At 34.6% G+C, this 20,159-nt stretch overlaps 1 protein-coding gene across 4 annotated transcripts in view; it reads left to right on the top strand.

The window, feature by feature from the left end:
* Positions 1–20,159, top strand: part of LOC128236162 (G patch domain-containing protein 8-like) — a 38,263-nt gene that overhangs the window by 4,497 nt on the left and 13,607 nt on the right. The window contains exons 2-5 of one of the 4 annotated variants that reach the window (XM_052951046.1): positions 697–816; positions 10,946–11,024; positions 12,898–13,124; positions 13,462–13,617. In XM_052951046.1, coding sequence (XP_052807006.1) covers positions 745–816; positions 10,946–11,024; positions 12,898–13,124; positions 13,462–13,617 — 534 coding nt within the window. In that variant the 5' untranslated portion in view covers positions 697–744. Of the gene's footprint in view, positions 1–696; positions 817–8,171; positions 8,270–10,945; positions 11,025–12,897; positions 13,125–13,461; positions 13,618–14,694; positions 17,630–20,159 lie in introns of those variants that run through there. The other 3 variants (XM_052951048.1, XM_052951047.1, XM_052951049.1) reach the window with 3 other exon arrangements.

Raw genomic sequence — 20,159 nt, 5'->3', positions numbered from 1 at the left:
TTCTGGATGACAATCGTAACTACAATGTTTTCAAAGAACTAAAGTTGGTAAAATAACATTTTGACAAGTATTTTGATGAAAAGAGAGTTTTACCCTGTGTTGTTTTTACTACCTCCACAATCAAATTATGGGCACATGTGAGTTTGGTTAGTGGTCACCAAGTAAGTTTTCTCAGGTTTTTTAAACTAATCAAACAATGATCACGATTGCAGTGCCTTTCCTTTAAGCGATTTCACATAATAATTACTGCATAATATTAATTTGCTAGACACCATTTCTTTAACGAGTCAAGGTTGTAAAAAACTTTGCCCTATTGCATGTGGACAATTTACGGCACGTTCTGCGAGGCCGAAAATAAATGAACAAGATCAAAGGGAATTTCTCGAAAACATGATATATTTTTTTTATAAGTTAGAACTCATATTGGGAAACAAATATCTGGAAATTGGGAAAAAATCCATTTTCTGCATCTGTGAAGCAGCAGCTCCTTGCAATGATGGTTACTTCGATCAATCATTGATTTCATAATTGAAACTGGATCATGTTAATTTAAGGAAAAGTTCTTTATATTTTTCCTTCTAGCGATGATAAATTTCATAAATCATAAGCTATTATTTTCATCTCTGGAGGCAGACAATCAATTTTTGACAATGCTTGATCATTTTGTATGCGTTTTTTATGTGTGTACTCTTTCAGGTCTGATGTAAGCAGTGAGGAATAGTGGAGCACACAAGTGAATCTGTGATGGATCCTAAGGGTGATCGTCTGCGGATGATCATGAGTGGAAAACTCAAACTTCCAGACAGTGTTCTCAAGGTACAGCTCTGGAGTTATTGGTTTTCAGGAGAGTTTTTTGAATGAGAATAAATTTTAAGCTTGTCTGTTTCATGTAAGAAAATTATAGGTATTTTCATACCCTTGGTATCACTGTTACAATGTACTAACATGTATCTTCACAAAATTGTGTCCTTAAAACATGGTTATTTAGCTAATTATTTAAGATTCCACCTGTATTTGGTCACCGTCTGAGATGATATAGCTAGGAAACTTTGTATAAAGTTAAGAAAGTATCAAAGACAGCGGGTGAATTGAATGAAAGTTTTACCAAGATATAGACACGCACAAAATATTTTAAAATTGTGAAGAAATTTTTTATATATATATGCAGACTGTCGTTAAGATTCTTGAAACAATCTTTCAAATACAAGAGGATGTGTTCATAGATTTTAGGTTTTAGAGTTATGGAAGGGTGCCGCACCCTGTCCTTTTTTTGGTAGCATCCTTCTAACACCAACTCCATGAACACCAGCATGGCCCCCTTCTGCCTTCATAGAATTAAATGCTTTAGACTAAATATAGTCTCAAAAAATGAATAGAATTTTAAATAAGATAAATACATACAAACTAGATACATTTGGTGGTTTAAACCCAAAAATACTTCAATTAAACACAATTCCTAACATTTTGGGTGAAATTCCTAATGTTCAAGTTTTTTACAGCCTGGTGCATGATGCCCTTTTCTCCCTTAATACCCTGTCCCTCTTCTGCAGCACCCTGTCCCTCTTCTGCATCACCCTGTCCCTCTTCTGCATCACCCCTGTCCCTCTTCTGCAGCACCATGTCCCTCTTCTGCAGCACCCCTGTCCCTCTTCTGCAGCACCCTGTCCCTCTTCTGCAGCACCCTGTCCCTCTTCTGCAGCACCCTGTCCCTCTTCTACAGCACCCCTCTTCTGCAGTACCCTGTCCCTCTTCTGCAGCACCCCTGTCCCTCTTCTGCAGCACCCTGTCCCTCTTCTGCAGCACCCTGTCCCTTTTCTGCAACACCCCTGTCCCTCTTCTGCAGCACCCTGTCCCTCTTTTGCAGCACCCTGACCCTCTTCTGCAGCACCCTGTCCCTCTTCTGCAACACCCCTGTCCCTCTTCTGCAGCACCCTGTCCCTCTTATGCAGCACCCTGTCCCTCTTATGCAGCACCCTGTCCCTCTTCTGCAGCACCCTGTCCCTCTTATGCAGCACCCTGTCCCTCTTATGCAGCACCCTGACCCTCTTCTGCAGCACCCTGTCCCTCTTCTGCAGCACCCTGTCCCTCTTCTGCAGCACCCTGTCCCTCTTATGCAGCACCCTGACCCTCTTCTGCAGCACCTTTTCCAACGTGGCTAAAGCCCTAAGATATCTTAGTTGGCTTACCAGTCTAGAAGTAAATGAAACCTCCTGGACAAAATTTGGGATTTTTGTGATATATATGAGGTGCTGTGAGCTGTCTATCATCCCAACATTCAATCAGACTCCATTCATGTCTTTAGGCATTGACGGTCAATGGAATAGAGGGAAAACGCTTTTGTTCTCATCCAATGAGAGTGCCAATATGTTATCCTTAGCGTTTGTTTCAAGATGCACTCTTACTTCCAAATACGATTTACCAAAATTAATACTATTGTTTTAATATTCCAAAAAGGATGAATAAATGTTGAAAACAATGGTTCTTATGAAGGATACCGAGTTTAATTTGAAAGAATTGTGCATAAAACATGGTATTTCTACCTTATGGGACTACAGTAGATCACAGTAAATATTTTAGCATTCACCAATCATTTAATATTTTTACGTTTTCTGTTATTAAATAGAGGGTTACAAACTTGTTATCAGTAATAGATATTTTCCATATATGCATTATTTAGTATAAAGTAGTTAAAGGTTTATCAGTCAAAATTAACGTTTGTTATACATGTGTATGTATCGATTTTGAATAAGAGTGTCACTTTAAACTGTAAAGCCTGACATTCCATGAACTTTCCACAGAACTTATCCATCGTTCTCTATGATTGTTTCTTCTATTAAAACATTGTAAGTTTTATAGCAATAGACATCAAATATCATCAAATCAACATTAAACACTCCCATAGTTGGGTGGCTGTCAATAAATGCCAAATAAAAAGAACATCAGTGGTTTATTCCCTTTTCTATCGATCACCAAAGGTCCACAGAAATCCTGAACTCTTATAAGGTTGATCAAGGTTTCAAGCCGTTATCAGAATGATCCAAGTCCCATCAATCCTGTATCCAAAGAAACATTAACAGGAATTGTAAAGTGTTGTTTAATCACAGAGCTGAGAGTGTCGGAGATTGTCTGAATAAATCTGTCTTAAAGGTGTAATGTCTTTTAATTGTGCGAACATCACAAGTGAAGCGCCATTCTGGAAATAATTGTCATTGATTGAAGGAAGCAGATTGATGCTGACTCAATGGGCTTACATCAGTATTGTGACATTCAAGGAGTGAAGTGGGTGGATGTTGGATGGATAGATTTTGCCTCTTTGGAAGTTTGTAACCACTTATCAATGAGGATAAAATTTGTATAGGAGCAAATATTATAGCATACTATTGTAAGCTCACTTTTTTGCTCTTTATTTTAAAATGAATCACATGAAAATTATATACAAATATTGTGTGTACATTATGCCACTTGAGACACTGTTCACATAGGTTTACATGAAAAAACTTTCAATTTAATTTAAATGAATAATTCTAATTTAAAGTCTTTACAGTAATTATGTAATTGATACTGTTTATTTTTGGTGTTCTGAACAATAACATTGGCAGGCTAGGCCCAACCTGGTGCCAACTATTTAGAGCCCCTAAAATAAATGTTTATTTCGCAGTGTTGAGTGCAACATACCTTTAACCTAGCCAGAGCACATGCTTCTAGAAAAACAATTATTACAAACTAAATTGCTTAATTGTGAATCTCTTTGGCGATTCCATTAGTGGATGCCAGACTCTGAACTCCGGAAGACATTAAGCTGGTACACAAGGTTATAAGAGGAAGCATGCATTTGTTTAATTGGTTTCATTAGTCAGTTTTTTTTAAGATTGTCATATTCTCCAGAAAATCACCATGTCCTATAATTAACCATACACAACTATTGTATGCAGTTCTTTCCAAGAATATCTTTGTATGTGTCAGTCCTTCAGCCATCAGAAAAAGCAGATACACTGACACTAGGGGCCTGTTTCATTAAATGGACTATGTCACAGATTGGCACCAAAAAAATGTTTTTTTCTGTAACGAATCTCAGGGCAATTATCTAATAGAATGTGTTACGCTTTGATGTCATAATTGTAAAAAAAGGACCAAAATGTAAAAATAAAATTGTGTCAGAGACCGGGTTTGAACCCGCATCGCCAAAATTGTAGACCAGCGTCTTTCTCACTGCACTTCAAAGGCTTATACTAATCAGGTGACATAATAAAGCTTATACACCTACCTCGGTAATATCACGTGATAACACCGACCAGCCAATCGCGCATAAGGAATGAATTCTACCTGGTAGACATACCCAGTAATCTTTTTTAAATGGAAAAATACAAAATAACTTAAATAAATTGTAAACTATGTGGTACTTTAGTTAGTAAGTTTCAATGCATTGTACACATCGATGCCAAGTTTATGTCTTAGTTGTTACTTCATTTTATGCTTGCCTATGTTTAATTTACACAAATATGTAGCAAAATAAAGAAAAATATGGTACAAACATCATTTCAATTTAAGATCTTATTGCAATGGCCCCTGGTGAATAATCACTGTGAATGATGACCATACTTTCTGATATTTTTTTATATATCGGCTTGTATTGGATGTTAACTGCGGCTTGTATTGGATGTTAACTGCGGCTCGTATTGGATGTTAACTGCGGCTTGTATTGGATGTTAACTTACCATATTTCTGAGAGGCTTCCCAGGGGATTTTGGTCTGATTTCCAGGGGATTTAGATATTACACTAGGGGATTTTTACTCGACGAAAATTTGCGCAATATCTACATTTATAATATAAGAATAAATACAAAAATACATTCAAATTACAATAATTTTTGGACTTAGTCATCATGGTCCTTCATGGAATTTCACACTCATAATATTATTGATGCTTTCCACTGTCAACCTTAAGCAAGTTATAATTAAATTCCAGGGGATATGGATCCCCCGGCGGGGGACCAGGGGACCAGGGGATGGGTTGAAATTCCGGGGGAATATGGCATGTATGATACAGTGCCCATATTGGTAATTTAACTAATTTTATCGGTGAGAAGCAAGTGCCCTTACCACTGCTTATCGTACAACCATATTGTCTTATTATAGGTTGAATATATGCTTGAGGAGGAATAACATAGCTAAATGTTCAGTTTTGACCACTATTACAGTATGTGGCCACACTTTCAATTATATAGCCCTGTGTATTACAAACTCATGAAGTGTTGAGTCGTTTTTTAAGTGCTTAAATAATCAGACATCAGCTGGTGGGCCACTTGGTTTAATATAATGCTCATGTAACATATGAGTGCTGGGGAATTGATTGTGTCGCACTGGGACATCTGGTAGCATCTGGAGAGCTCTCAATTCTGATGAAGCCTCAACCAGGATATGAAAACCCATGGATTAATGATTGAGTTCAATAAAAAAACAATATCACATGGTACCCTGGTTATTATGTTAAAAATTCAAGTAAACTCCCAAGATTCTGTATTAATAAAGAAGAGGGGGAGATCAGGACTTCTTTAATAACTGATTATTACTAGGTATTTGTTTGTTGCCCTGTATGTTATTGCAAGGTTGGCTTGTTATTATAGCATTATTAAACTGTCCACATTCTTAACTGTCCACATTCTCACTTGTGGAGAGAAGAAAATCTGTAAATCTTTAATTACCATATTGTCATGATAATGGCTACAACAGTAACACTCCAGGGTATATGAGCATTGATTTATATGTTAGAATCTCAGGAACAACTTTCTTGTGCTGGTTTTGTCATGCTGTGAACAGAGTGTCCGAGATGTGTCTGTATATATGAGCTTGTGTTTGGACATGTTCATCTTGTGTTTGTGCAGTGTTATGGATTCAAAAATATACCTGGATGTAAGAATTATCGATAAAATTGCATTAAAGATGCACTATTACTCCCAAAAAAGAAAAAAAACACACTTAATACAATTGTTTAAATATACCAGAAAGGATAAATAAATGTCAAAAACAATGGTTCTTATGAAGGATGCTGAGTTAAATTTAAAAGAAAAGTGCAGAAAACACAGTATTTCTACCTAATGAGACGATAGTAGATCACTGTAAATCTTCTAGCACTCATCAATCATTTAATATTTTTGTGTTTCAGCTATTTATACATGGTTACAATCTTGCTTTCAGTAATTAATACTTTCCATGAATGCATTTTTTTGCAAGATGTTAATGGTTTATCACTCAAAATGTATGTTTCTTATACAGGGTATGATTGTATTGATTTTGAATAAGAGTGTCAATTTGAACAAGAGTGTCACTTTAAGAGATTTCCATGTGATGCAACTGTACATTTTTTTTTTTTTTACTATTGAATAGCAACTGATTATGAACTCCTCCCTTTACATTTTAATGTAATACTGTCACGAACAAATTAATATAATGGAACAACACCATAAACATAATGCCAAGAAGGTTGGAAACACTGGAGAATCTACTGATCTGATGTGGGTTGTAATGAACTCGGTAATAATGGGCTGTGTATAGTGGGTGTTGTCAAGAACAGGAAACATTAGGTTGTTTTAGAAATGGAATCTTTCTCTAGTTATACAAAGCTTGATTTAATGCAATTAAAATGTTGTAGTAATAACTTTCCTTTCACCCCAGATAAGTTAGATCCAAATATTTGATTTGACCATACTGGAAATCCTTTTCTCCCACCTCAGATAAGTAGATCCATTAATTTAACCATGCTAGAAATTCTTATCTTGCCCACGGGCGAAGATAAAATGCCCGTATGGAACTTCTTTTAATGGTCACCAAATTGTAATTACCTCCCTTGTTGAAGACTGTCGTCTGTAGCGCATCATGGAAACCTTGTCTGGTGGCAATATTTAGAACGTGAGTTAATTATTTCTCGCTTCAAATGTCACCAGAAAACAGTTTTCACGCACCTTTCAAGAAATAATGCTTCACTCTTCTTAGAATTATTTTAAGACCGATCAGACCATTTACATACTCTGAATCACTGCGCGAATATCCATGACAACCACTAATTATTGCATATACGTACGCAATTATTTTCACTAAGCACAAAAGAGTTCCGGCAAAAAAATACATTTTTACTTAATTTTGTTTAACTGAGGTGGGAGAAAAAGCATCTACCATAGCTGCTCGTGTAAGATAGGTTCATCCCGACCCTCGCGCAGGGTGTTTTGCGGAAACTCTGTAAACCTCGTTTCCGCAAAACACCCTACGCTCGGGTCAGAATGAACCTATCTTACACTCTCGGCCATGGAAGATACTTATAATCTTGCCTATGGGCAAAGATAAAAAAGTACCAATTTGTAAACATTAAATAAAAATTCATTTTCTATATTTTGTTTTACTGGGTTGGGAAAAAATATCTACCATGGCTGCTCATGTATCACATTAAGCCCAAACCTCATATTTTGGTGTTCTGTGGAAACTTGGTAAACATCGTTTCTGCAAAACACATTCGCTTGGGTTAGGATAAACTTATCTTACACTCTCACCATAGCAGATACTTTTGCTCTCACATACATAATTTAAAACCTATTAATGTAATTATAACAAAGAAAAGGAAATTGAATTTTTTGAGGTTTCTTTAGAACTGACTAAGACATCCATATCGATATAAGACTTGTGTGCCTATCTGTTTGAGGTGATCTTGAAATCCAAGATGTATGAGGAAGCAGTTAAGTGGCAATAATCAATATGTTTCACCTGGGGTCTTTGAGACTACTAAAGTGGGAGTTTCTACTGCAATTACTTGATTAAATATTTATACACATTGTGTTTATGCTCGATTGTTGTAGCCAGCCATCATGGAAAGAAAGAGAGCAAAAAATGTGATGTCAGGAAACCTTCCTTTAGATCCTTTGGCCCTTAATTGGTATTGATTTGCTTACCTGTTAAGTGTGTAGAAACAGGCAGCCCTTTGAATGTATTTGAATCCAGATCATTGAAAGATGGTCTCGTTTCAGGTAGCATATGCCAGCTTTTCTTATGTTAAAGAGATCAGACAGCTGTTGAAGAACAGGTTATTAGCCATGAGAGTTATTGTTTGCTGATATTGTGAACGGAGGTTTTACCAGTACTTGAAATGCACTTGTTGTCCAACTTCATGTGGTGTCTTGCACTGGTGTATTATCACTTTGGAATGTTCTGTGCTTGAAAGTTAAGATTTCAATACCTATGATAAATATAATAAATGGATTTGAAGGCTGGTAAGCATTTGAAGGTGAAGAAATCATATTTTTATGGCATGGCATTTTAAGTATTGATTAACAGGAACGCGGGTAAGCCAGGAATAACAAGGGATGTTGATATACATGTGGTGGTTCCCTCTGACAGTAAGGTGTACATAATGTACTAACATATAATGTAATGTGCCTTGTGTTAGAATTTTTTTCTGGCAGTAAAATTAAGTTTACATAACATATGATAGCAGAGCTGACATTGGAGAGACTTTCGTTTGATCTTTGGAACACAGTGTGTCTCTGTGTTTGTGTTCCCTGTAAACATAATGTCAAGGTCTGGACAGCATTCAGGGTTTGACCTGCAAATCTGTATGAGTTGGTGCCAACAGTATGTTGTACAATGGGATCTAGGTGTACTCGTATGTTTGACTGATGGTATTAGTGAGGTGTTGTACATGTATTGTTGTTTGTGTTGGGGAATTAATACCAGTTCCAAAGCTATAAATACACTTTCATTATGTTGGACTGGTGCATTTGTTGGATTATTAGTTCTTGCTTCTTGTACATGTATTGCTGTTTGTGTTGATGTAATAGTGCCAGCAAAATAGTACAGGAATGTAGCATACAATTGGATTTTTTTGGCACTTAGGAAATGTCAGCCAAGAAAAGCAGTTAGTTAGTTAATTAGTGAATGTCTATAGATGGGCAGGGAAGGTATTCATAAAACAGTTCCTAATTTAAGTTACCGTCTTCTAACCAGTGAAATAAATAAATATCACAATAATTTTTGAAATACATTATTTTCATTATCCTATTTTAAAACCATATTTTTATGTAAAAAACACTTAAACTTTTTTTTTAATTTGACTATGAAAATTCTGGGAAATCAACTTAAGTAAGGAAATGACTTGAGATGTTTATGAAAATAAAGTATTAAATTATAGATATTATGAAGGAGTTATGTCATATAATAAGCGGGTTACTTAAGAAAAATACTAAGTAAAGATATGACTTAAGCTGTTTAAAGAATACCAACCCTGGATACTAACTAGTTAAAACATATTGCAGAAGAAATAACTCAATCTAAGCTTTTATTGTTGAAAATCTGCATAAAAACAAAAGACTGGAAGGGCAAAAAAAATATTTGTCTTTCAAGGTGGGAAATGGGGCAGATTTTGGCCCAACAATTCCCCCAGAAAGATCATCCTCGTAAAGAAAAGGGTGTTACTGATGTGTTTTATAATTGTTTCTCTTTTACCACAAAGATTTTACAAAGATACTGGTGTTGTGTGAGTCCTAGATGCTGATGATATCTGTTGGTGTTTCCTCAGTAATGGCTGTATAGACTGAAAGTATGCAGACAAGTATTCACAAGCAAATCTGTTATATTATTGAAAGTGATGTTAAAACTCTGTGTGAAGGTAGTAATAATGCTGTTTGATGCTATCATGGATGGATGTATCCATTCCATTATAGATTCAAAATGTTTTTATAGGTTTGAACTTAGGCTTGTGACAGAGACATTGCCATTGTAAATGAAATGTGATTTTAATATTGAAAATATTAAGTAATAATTGCTTTGCTACACAATCATTATTGAATGTATATCCTGTTGGTTAAGAAGGTGATAAGTATACTTTGATTACAATTTTTTTTATTTTAAATAAGAAATTAAGAGTTGCAAATCATATTAAGGAGTGTTAAAACTAAGATACTGACAGCTGAAACCTTTCAGTCTTTGAAGACCAAAATTTTGAGTACCGTTACTAACAGGATGTAGCAGTTCATTGTAGTGTGAATGCTTGATTGGCATTATCATGTGATGGTATCAATGTATTCTCAAAAGGACATTATATCCACCTACTGTTGTGAAAGACCTTGCATTACAACTAATTTTGGTCTAAAAAACATGAGAGATCCCTTTAAAATACCTAAATAAACTAAATTTAACTCTTATTACTTTCTATAAATATATCCACTATAGCTATATGACCAGATTAATACTCCCTCGGAATAGTTTCTTATTTCTATGTGAAAATTTAATAAACTCTCACAACATGTGATGCAAACTGTTGTCCTGTTTCTAATGAGACTGTATTTTCTTTATTCTTGTTTCTAATGAGACTGCATCCTATTTATTCTTGTTTCTAATGAGACTGCATCTTCTTTATTCTTGTTTCTAATGAGACTGCACCTTTTTTATTCTTGTTTCTAATGAGACTGCATTTTCTATAATCTTGTTTCTAATGAGACTGCATTTTCTATAATCTTGTTTCTAACAAGACTGCATCTTCTGTAATCTTGTTTCAAATGAGACTGCACTTTCTGTAATCTTGTTTCTAATGAGACTGCACCTTATTTATTCCTGTTTCTAATGAGACTGCACTTTCTATAATCTTGTTATTAATGAGACTGCACTTTCTGTAATCTTGTTTCTAATGATACTGCACTTTCTGTAATCTTGTTTCTAATGAGACTGCACCTTTTTTTTCCTGTTTCTAATAAGACTGCATCTTCTAAAACCGTATTTCTAATGAGACTGCACTTTCTGTAATCTTGTTTCTAATGAGACTGCACCTTCTTTTTTCCTGTTTCTAATGAGACTGCATCTTCTATAAGCCTGTTTCTAATGAGACTGCATCTTTTGTAATCCTGTTTCTAATGAGACTGCACCTTCTTTATTCCTGTTTCTAATGAGACTGCATCTTTGTTTACAGAGTACAGAGTTGAGCACTGATGGATCTGTCCGGGGTGGCTGTCTCGAGGGGGGACCTAGACCAAGGCCACTCAATGAAGGTTGGTTTTTGTATCATCTATATCTTGAGTAGGAGTTAAGCTTATAGAATCAATCTCAAGTCCTGGGTAGAAACCTGAACTGATGCCCTTTTTGGTAGACCATGAGTAAGAACCCCTCCCTATTGGGGACTGAACCCACAAGAGGTTCACCCATATACAACTAGATCACTCCGGACCTGCCTAGCTGGCCAGTTACCTTAAGATTCGAGACAGTTTGAAATAAACGTAATAAGAACCTTGTACTAAAAGAGGGTTCTAAAGTCATCAAGGTAAGCGTTGAGCCCTTATGTCCATACGTGTGGCCCTAAAACCCTTCTTTTTAGTAATTGGTCACCTGGTAACCTGAAAGCCTAGATATACACAGAGTAGGTGTCATCAAAATTAGAATTTGGTTGTTCAAGCCTATATCTGAAATTAAAATTTGGCTTAATCTGTCAAAGGTGTAGTTCAAGATTTTTACACAAGCTCAGGAAGCAGTTAAAGTGCTATAATGGATTGTGAATTGTGTATAAATTGTTGTTTTCGGTATTTCAAAAAAGATTGAAATATATATATATATATATATATATATATACAGGGCTCTCGCGAGGGGGCGACTTGGGCGAAGTGGTCGCCTAAAATTCCCAGACTTCGCCCATTTGTATCATCAAAGCGACATTGACTTCGCCGAAAATTTTAGCACATTGTAAATCTGTCAATCAGCGAGTATTTGGCCAATGTCCCATTAGTCAAAACATCACAATAAGCCATTCATACAAATTGGTAATCTCCTAATCCGATAATTGGGCCATGCCATCCAATTACCAAAACATCGCCAGTAGGCGGAGCTATTGAAAGTTAACCAATCAGAATGTACATTCAGAAGACCCTGATCAAATGATATAAGTTCGTTAAAATGAGATAGAATTGGAGACATAATTATGAAATATCGTGTCAAGCATTAATTTAAGTTAAAAAGTAATTAATATATGTATTGAACAAACAATGCAAGACATTTAAACATTGTTGCTTTTGAAGCAGACGGCCATAGCCATCTCGGGCCATCGGCAAGTAGGCGCTAAGAAAATCAATAACATGATGTATCACCAAATATTTGATTGGTTTTAGTGAAATGTTCATGATGAAAAATGATTTGTAAACACAAAAAAATATTATTTTTTTGCTTTATGTAGAGTTTACTTACAGTAATTTTCTCCTGTCACAGTTACGATGTCAAAAAAAATCGGCGAGATCGCCATTTTGTCAGAACAATTTTCCGAGTTAATTTTTCAACTTCCCATTATGTATTGGTAAATTTTTCATCAAGGACACTGATTTAAATGTCATTTGGTTCTTAAATGTCAGCATATTTAAAATTATTTAGCCAGAGACAAGTAAATAACAGCACAACTGAATGTGACATTCGTACCCTATCCCGAACGTACCAAAACAAGATTCGTCCCCCTACTTTATTGACAGTTCATTTATGAGGTCATTATGATTATTTCAAATCCTTAGATGTATTTTTTTGCTTCATTTTAGATGCTATTTGGAGATTAACTATGTGACATTGACAAATACACTTTTGCTGAGCCAAAAATGATACATTATTTTATGAACATTTTATATAGTTATAGCAATCAATTTGAATGTGAATATAAACTGAGGTGTGTGGTATGGCATAGTTTTTGTATCAGGTGTTATAAAAAGTATCACTTCTCCCTAAAGTCTCCCCACTTCTCCCTAGATTGACTGAAGGGAGAAGTCACTTCTCCCAAAATTTTCAGCCTAGTGAGAGCCCTGTATATATATATATATATATAAAAAAATATATATATATGAAGCTTTATCACAAAAATGAATTGTTATCTAACAAATTTCTTCCTCTATACAGTGAGTCCTGAAGTAAATGGGAAAGGCAACAACACTAGCGGAATGATGCCCATCATTATCCCGACAGTGGTATCCATTGCGATGGACATCCCTCTACCTGTAATCAGCAATATGAACAGTATCCCGCTTCCTGTATCAAACATGAACAACATTCCGTTACCCGTGAGCCAGAAGCCCGCGGATATTCCCCTACCCATTGTATCCCTGAGCCCAATGCCAGCAGAAAAGGTTTGGGTTACGGATGTGCTCTAACTGGTTACTGCTCAAAACTTCAGCTTGCATAGATCTTACTTATTTTAATTATACTTTATTCTGTCAGCTTTTTAAAAAGTCAATTTCTATCATTTGAGATATTATTATTCAAATGTTTCTTTACTTAATTAATAGTATCATGGTCAGAAAAAAACAAAAATAATATCATTTAAAGAACTATTTCAGTTCATGTTGTTGTGAAATATTCCATCATATTAAGTATAGTTTGGATACTTTGTCAAGTATGGTTTATGTGTTTTACCATGGATTATGCAGTTTACTTAACTTGAAAATTTTATTGTCAATTTTTTAGCCAGTGGTTTCCCCAGGTACGAGTGAGAAAAAGATACGAGTGTCGTTGGAGCATCTTAAGCCATCCGGAGATGAGCTTCTGTGCCGTTCGTGCGTGATGAAGTTCTCAAAACAGCTCGACTACGACACTCACCTCCAGTCTGAGGCTCACCAGCAGGTATGATCCATCATTCATCCTCCTTGTGTTGACAACAAGGATGTTTTTATGACTGTTCATTTAGAGATGTATTGTGTAAGATTTCATATGTCTTAGTTACAGTTTTACAAGGTTTTACAAATGTTTATAAAATATTTCATTTGAAGAGCAATTTATGTTTTTATTTTTATTTACTTTATGGCCCTCTGTCCATAAACTTCAATATGTTGAATGCAGCTTTATATCTTGTTATCAAGGAGATTAAATTGTTCTATTTTCCCCTTAATGCTACTTCTTAAGCCCAAAGTTTGAGGACTCAGTGCAAGACAGTTGCAACTCCATATATATTCAAATAGAACGAGTTACATCTGTTTGGCGCTAAGCCTTCGGTTACCAGTAGGTTTTCACTTAGTTGGTGATTCAAAAGTTGAATGGAAAAGAATCAATGTTTCAATGGTCAGGATTTTTCATGTTTCACCATCCATTATTGCATTCTGTCTCTTTAGATCAAGACTTGTAATGAGGAGTAGTTTAAAACCCTTTAAATTCCATAGGATTCTGTTGTTTCCAAATCTTCTGCAGTTAAATCAGGTTTATTGAAGAAAATTCTGCAACAAAATAAAAAGAAATCACCATTTTTTCATGTCATTGAAATAGATTAAAATAATTACCTACAATCATGTCGAATAAGGTGGAAAATGGAAAGGTTTAAAATATATGTATAACTTTATCTTTTTACTTTCAATTTGATTTGTTTTTTGCTAAAACAAGTCTTGTGATAAAGTTGTCAGAATTTTCCTTTTCCGTGGAAAGGCCTAGTCACACCCACATTAATAACAAAACTTTTAAAAGAGGTTTATGTTGTCAGTGAAATTATGTACTATATTGTTTCACAAACTATGATGTTCAAAGAAGGTAAATGTTTTATATTTATTACACTTAAAATTATAATGAATGTGGATGTCATTGGCTTAAAATGACATCGTTTTGCAAATTTTGAATTAATGTATTCTAGATATGAGTTTTGTAACCTTAAATTGAACCATACCGAATGCTTAATTTTATCAGGTGTTTTGAAGGAAATTCCCAGGTAAGAATGCTTGAACATTGTTAAACCCTGCAGAGTCAAGGAAAACTTTTATTATAAAACATATCTTGATATCATGACTCATAACATTATCATACGAACAAAGTCATTGGGTATGATGACATACAGATTTTTACGACGTACACAAACAAACTATATAGCACATTCATGGCTAATGCATTAAGTGGGCATTTTGATTCACACTGTTAAGTGATTTTTTTGTCACACCAGTTTAACAATTGTAAGCAGCGAGAAAGGTTTGTATGTACTAATTCAACAAGATCCAATACTTTAGGTAAAAAAATCATCATCATCATCATCATCATCATCATCATCATCATCATCATCGTTTTCATCAATTTCATCATCATGATTGTGAAAATTTTATCATCCATCAAACAATGTTTCAGATTATGATTCTCAAGCAATGGTGATGTCTCATGTTAAAAATGTGTGTGTTTTTTCCAAATTTCGAATTGTTTAACATTTTGAGTTTCTTTTCAAAATTTATAGTAGATAACTGCTCTGTAAATGATATGTAGTGCCCTTCAAAGCTTCAATGTAGTATACATCTTGGCTGATGACTGCATTGTTTTGTTCTGTTTAATAAAAGCACTATCAGTAAGTGAATGTTATTTTGTGATAATTATAGTTTCAAGACTGTATTATGTGTTTATTTGTGTGTCGGTCATGCTGTATATTTGATATATGGTACTTTTTAATGGCTTAGATTATAGATTCAGTGAGCATTGAGTATATATATATTCCCTCTGACCTATTTTACTGTTCTTACCACCTCTCTTAACTTATTTTACACCAACATATCACAAGTATTTCTGTACTGTTGTTTGATTGGCTAACACATAATTGGAATATTAGATGATAGTTAATTGTTTATTTCAGACCAGTGTAGCATAATTAAAACACTAAGGGAGCATAAGAGCATACATAAAATAAGACTATTTAAAAGAATTACCAAGAGATATATATACAAATATAAAATTTCTAGTAGGTTTCTTCTGCTTGTAAGTTCTTGTTTTTTTTGTAATAATTTTTATTTTGTTGGTTCCTTTCACCTCATTTTGCTTCGAGATATCCCTGATACACAGCTCTATTTTGGCATACATTGTGAGAGCCGAATTTCCAAAATGGCTATTTTCTTTAATTAACTCTTCGGGAAGTCTAAAAAGAAATATGTGTGTGTATTTCAGTACTTTCACTGTCATATTTACATGTCATTGAAGGCATGAGGCGGTAAATTCTCCTTTCACATTGCATGTCAAAGTTTAAAAATAACTTATGCAAATAAATCAAGGATATCTCTTTTTAATGTGATGACCTAATAACATGTGTATGTTGTTACTATTTACACGAAAGAATGTGGCTGTGGCGGTCATGTTTAAAGTCATAAATTAGCACACTCTAGCATGATTTTACTGCTGACCTAACTTAACACCCTCCCTTTAAAATGATGTCATGATGTCAACATTGGTCACATGACCTGTATCACATGACAGGAAGTTGACACTGCCTGGCAACCACCACATGTCATTTTACTGGAATGGGCAAAATGGTAATTGTGGAGGAAAATCAAATTTTTACTATTAAATATACTTTTGCTAACAAAAATAATTTAGAACCTTTAAAACTGTTTTTGTTTGGTGTGTATGTTTAAACTGTTCTTTCCACAATGGTCCATTTAAGATGTGATAGGGTTGGTTTAATATGGGAATTATAATCACTGGTGTTGGGCCTTCTCAACTTTGTAAGGTAAACGCTCAGTTGTATATTTCTATCATAAATAGGTGAGTAGACCGGTGAACATTAGTATTGAAGAGATTGCACTGAAAACCAAAGCACCAAGTAAACGGAAAATGTTTGTGATTTCTTGCCAAGGTCAAGGTTTTTGTTCCCAAGCTTACCTAGAAGAATTGAGTGGGCTACAGTTGACTGCCGTATGAACATGTTGTGCAATGCATGCACTCAAAGTAGTAGAGTTAGCGGACAGAGATGTCTGTTCCTTTGTCATGTACTAGTACATGTATTCCTGTCTTCCTAATATATTGTAGGAGTTTCTTGTTTATAATTTCCTCACTTCTGCCTTGACTGCTTGCTTTATATGCCATTTATGTAAAGAAACGGCAATTATAATTGCAATAAATTCTAACCAGAACTAATGAGCGATTTTATTTTAACAAGGGTATTTAATGCATTTTAAGAGATAATTTCATGGTAGGGACCTGTTTTCATATTTCCTGGTTCCTTTTAATGTGCCAGGCACAAGAGTTGCATTAATGAAAGCAGACATTGTCACTTATTGTGTTTTTGCTAGTTGACTGTACAGTTTGGAGAACTTTGCTGAGAGGAGAGATAAGAATGTGCATGCAATTTTGTATTGTATTATTTCTGTATGTATACTGTGGCTTGTTCCAATAGAGCAGCGTGTAGTATGAATGGTATTTACTTACACATATATTGTTAACTCAGCAAGACTAATACTTTTTAACATCAGCATACAAAATTTAAAACTTTATAATTTTTCATAAATCAAAATTTAGTGTTACTAATATATAAATAAGTCACATGAAATTTTATTTAAAGAAATATCAGTTTTACATTGCTGGCATACCACTGTCTCATTTTTTTAATAAAATTCTTGTTTTTATAGGACAAAATAAAGGGTTAGTATATGTAATGGTACAAATCACATAGATCTAAATATTTTAAGTTTTCTTAACATAACTAAGCATTTGAGACATAAAATAGAAATACAACTTTCTGTTTAACTGTTTATTTTAGGAGTATGAAATTGTTCTTAAAAAGTATTCTGGTGTCTTTGTTGAAAAATAGTTCTGTAAAAAAATAGTTCTGTAATCAAAAAGGGAATTATGGCCAGGTCAGATGTTCATCATTTTATTCTTTATTTCCCATTCAGATGGAGTGCTGGTAATTCCATTGTTGCACTATTTTTATTTTGCATTTACAAAACAACAGCACTAACATCCCTCTGTGTTTTATTAAGTTCTACCCAGCTCTTCAGTTCAACACCATGCAAAACTGGGGAAAAAGATGTAAAACCTGCAATATATACATCATTGTCCTAACATCCAATGCATTAGAGAACCCCCCATTCTGACAAAGAATAAGGCCATGCTTAATTGATTCTTTGTTAAGCATACAGAAGCGGCTGGGTAGGTTATCGGGTGGGTAGATTAGCTGGTGGGTAGGTTATCGGGTGGGTAGGGTAGCTGGTGGGTATCGGGTGGGTAGGTAATCGGGTGGGTAGGTTATTGGTCAGTAGGTTATCGGGTGGTCAAGTTATCGGGTGGGTAAGTTATTGGTAGGTAGGTGTTTGGGCGGAAAGCTTTTGGCCTTCAGAAAAAAGATCTAAGGCGAAGAGGTTTAACTTTCTATAGGTTAGAGTGGATAATTGAAGTTAAATTATCTAGATGTATTAACCATCAAATGTATGTGATGCTTTCTTTATGATTTTCATTGGTCAAATCTGCTATCGAGGTCTTTTCCTGTAAAGAAATAAAGGTTTGTTTTTGCCGGCCGGATTTTGAAATTACAGCCTTACAATAAACACCGAATCAATTTTGAATGGCCTAACCCATACATATATATTCAGGGCAAAATAATCTCTGGAAGTCCATGTCTTGCACATGACATATATCCTTTTTCTGTAAACTGCTACAAGCATTTATCTGCCATCATTTTGGTGCTTGGTCAATTGATAAACTCATTGGGTTATATGTTAAGGAACAAAATATTTCAGAAGGTTATTTTGCATTGCCTCTCAGTCTCTGTTTTGCATGGTTTTGAATTGTTTCATTATCTGAGAAACAATTAAGGAACTACTTGTAAGTTCAAGATGCCGAGGTCCCTAGTAAGCTGCACTCAGACACAATTGACCAACAAAATTACGATAATTTGATTGTTTTGTACACTTGTACAACCTGTTGGGTAAGATGTTAGTAAACTTCTATTAGTTCTGGTGCAGCTTGAAGTTTTACATAGACGTTTCTGATATTCAAGTTCAAAGTTGCACACACTTTTCCCCCCAGCTAGCTGCTTTCAGTTGTTTTCGATGTTACCTGTTCTAAATATTGACCATGAAGTACAAAATGTCTACATTTTAGGGCAGTCTTAAGTATTGTATGAGTATTTGCAAATTTTACCTCTAGTTCTTAAATTTTGCCTTGGACGTTAGACAGCAGAAGTAGAATATTTGGTTATATGATGTTAAGTCACAGTTCATGGTCAATGTTTTTTATGGCTGTTTGTTTTTAATGGTGTTTGCAGTTATTGGAAGTTCTCAACTCTGTTTAATGGAGGGACATGGGATTTGATCATGTAAAAAAAATCTGATACAATTATTCACCTGTCAAATTCAGAAAAGAACACACCAAAATTCTTCAAATGGCCAAACATATACTCAAAAAAAATCAAGAGAACATTGCCACTTGCTAACTGTTTGTTATGAACAGAAAGGTAGGATGACCTATGTGGTTCATGGGAATGATGTCCAGGCAATGGGCAACCATCAAACACTTAAATGTAGTAAAAGTAGTAATACCCTATTGCAAAAAATCGGTTCTTCACACTGTAAGATAACAAATAAAGCAGCCACACATTTTCTTTGGGTTATGTTTTTTTGGTAGTAGTAATGTAGTTTCAATGTTATTATGTACAAAATTTTACAAAATCAAACCTAAATTGAAGAGTGTTTGAATTGAAATTACAGTATGTTCATGTCTAGTGTCCATTGCCTGGCCATCTTGTAAGATTTGACCCCTTGCTTTCTGGTGACTAATCCAGCATGAGCTGTATGGCTAGAATTGTACATCATGAATATTAAGTCTCACTTTCTACACCACCAAGTTGGCTGCAAGGTTTGTCTTTCGTGCTTGTGAAATTTGGGGTGATGTTTTTATGTGCTTAAACATTGAAACAATACATTTAAGTTTGTAATTGCACAACTAAAGATATTGAGATCTTATGTTAAATCTGATATGATTATTGTTTGAGATTCATTGTGAAACTATCTATTTTAGTCTTCCTATGACTAAAACATGTATTATTTTACCAAAGACTACTTGCAGCTTACTGAGGTGCTATGCTTTTTCCACTCTTTGTAAAATGTTAATGCTCTGTAATCGACAAGCAGTTACATTTTTTCAAATATTATTCTGGCCATTGTATGTTTAGCGGAGTAGAAACTCATGCATGTTTATGATATTACTGACATTGTGAAGATATATATTCTTGGTTCTAATAATACCCCTATAATATATATCAAACTTTTGATTCATAAAACAATGAAATGTGCATTAATGCCTTACAAAGTAAAAACACACCTGATAAAATAAGCAATAATCACCCTAAACAAGATTCTATGAGAATTTTAAAAAATATATTATTTTTTACTATTATGATATGTTACAAAATCGCTGTTTAAAATGTGGTTTTTCAC

The sequence above is a fragment of the Mya arenaria genome, chromosome 5, assembly GCF_026914265.1.
Source record: "Mya arenaria isolate MELC-2E11 chromosome 5, ASM2691426v1".
NCBI classification, from domain to species: Eukaryota; Metazoa; Mollusca; class Bivalvia; order Myida; family Myidae; genus Mya; species Mya arenaria.
The sequence above is the reverse complement of the archived record's forward strand: the minus strand, read 5'-3'. Positions and strand labels throughout refer to the sequence as shown.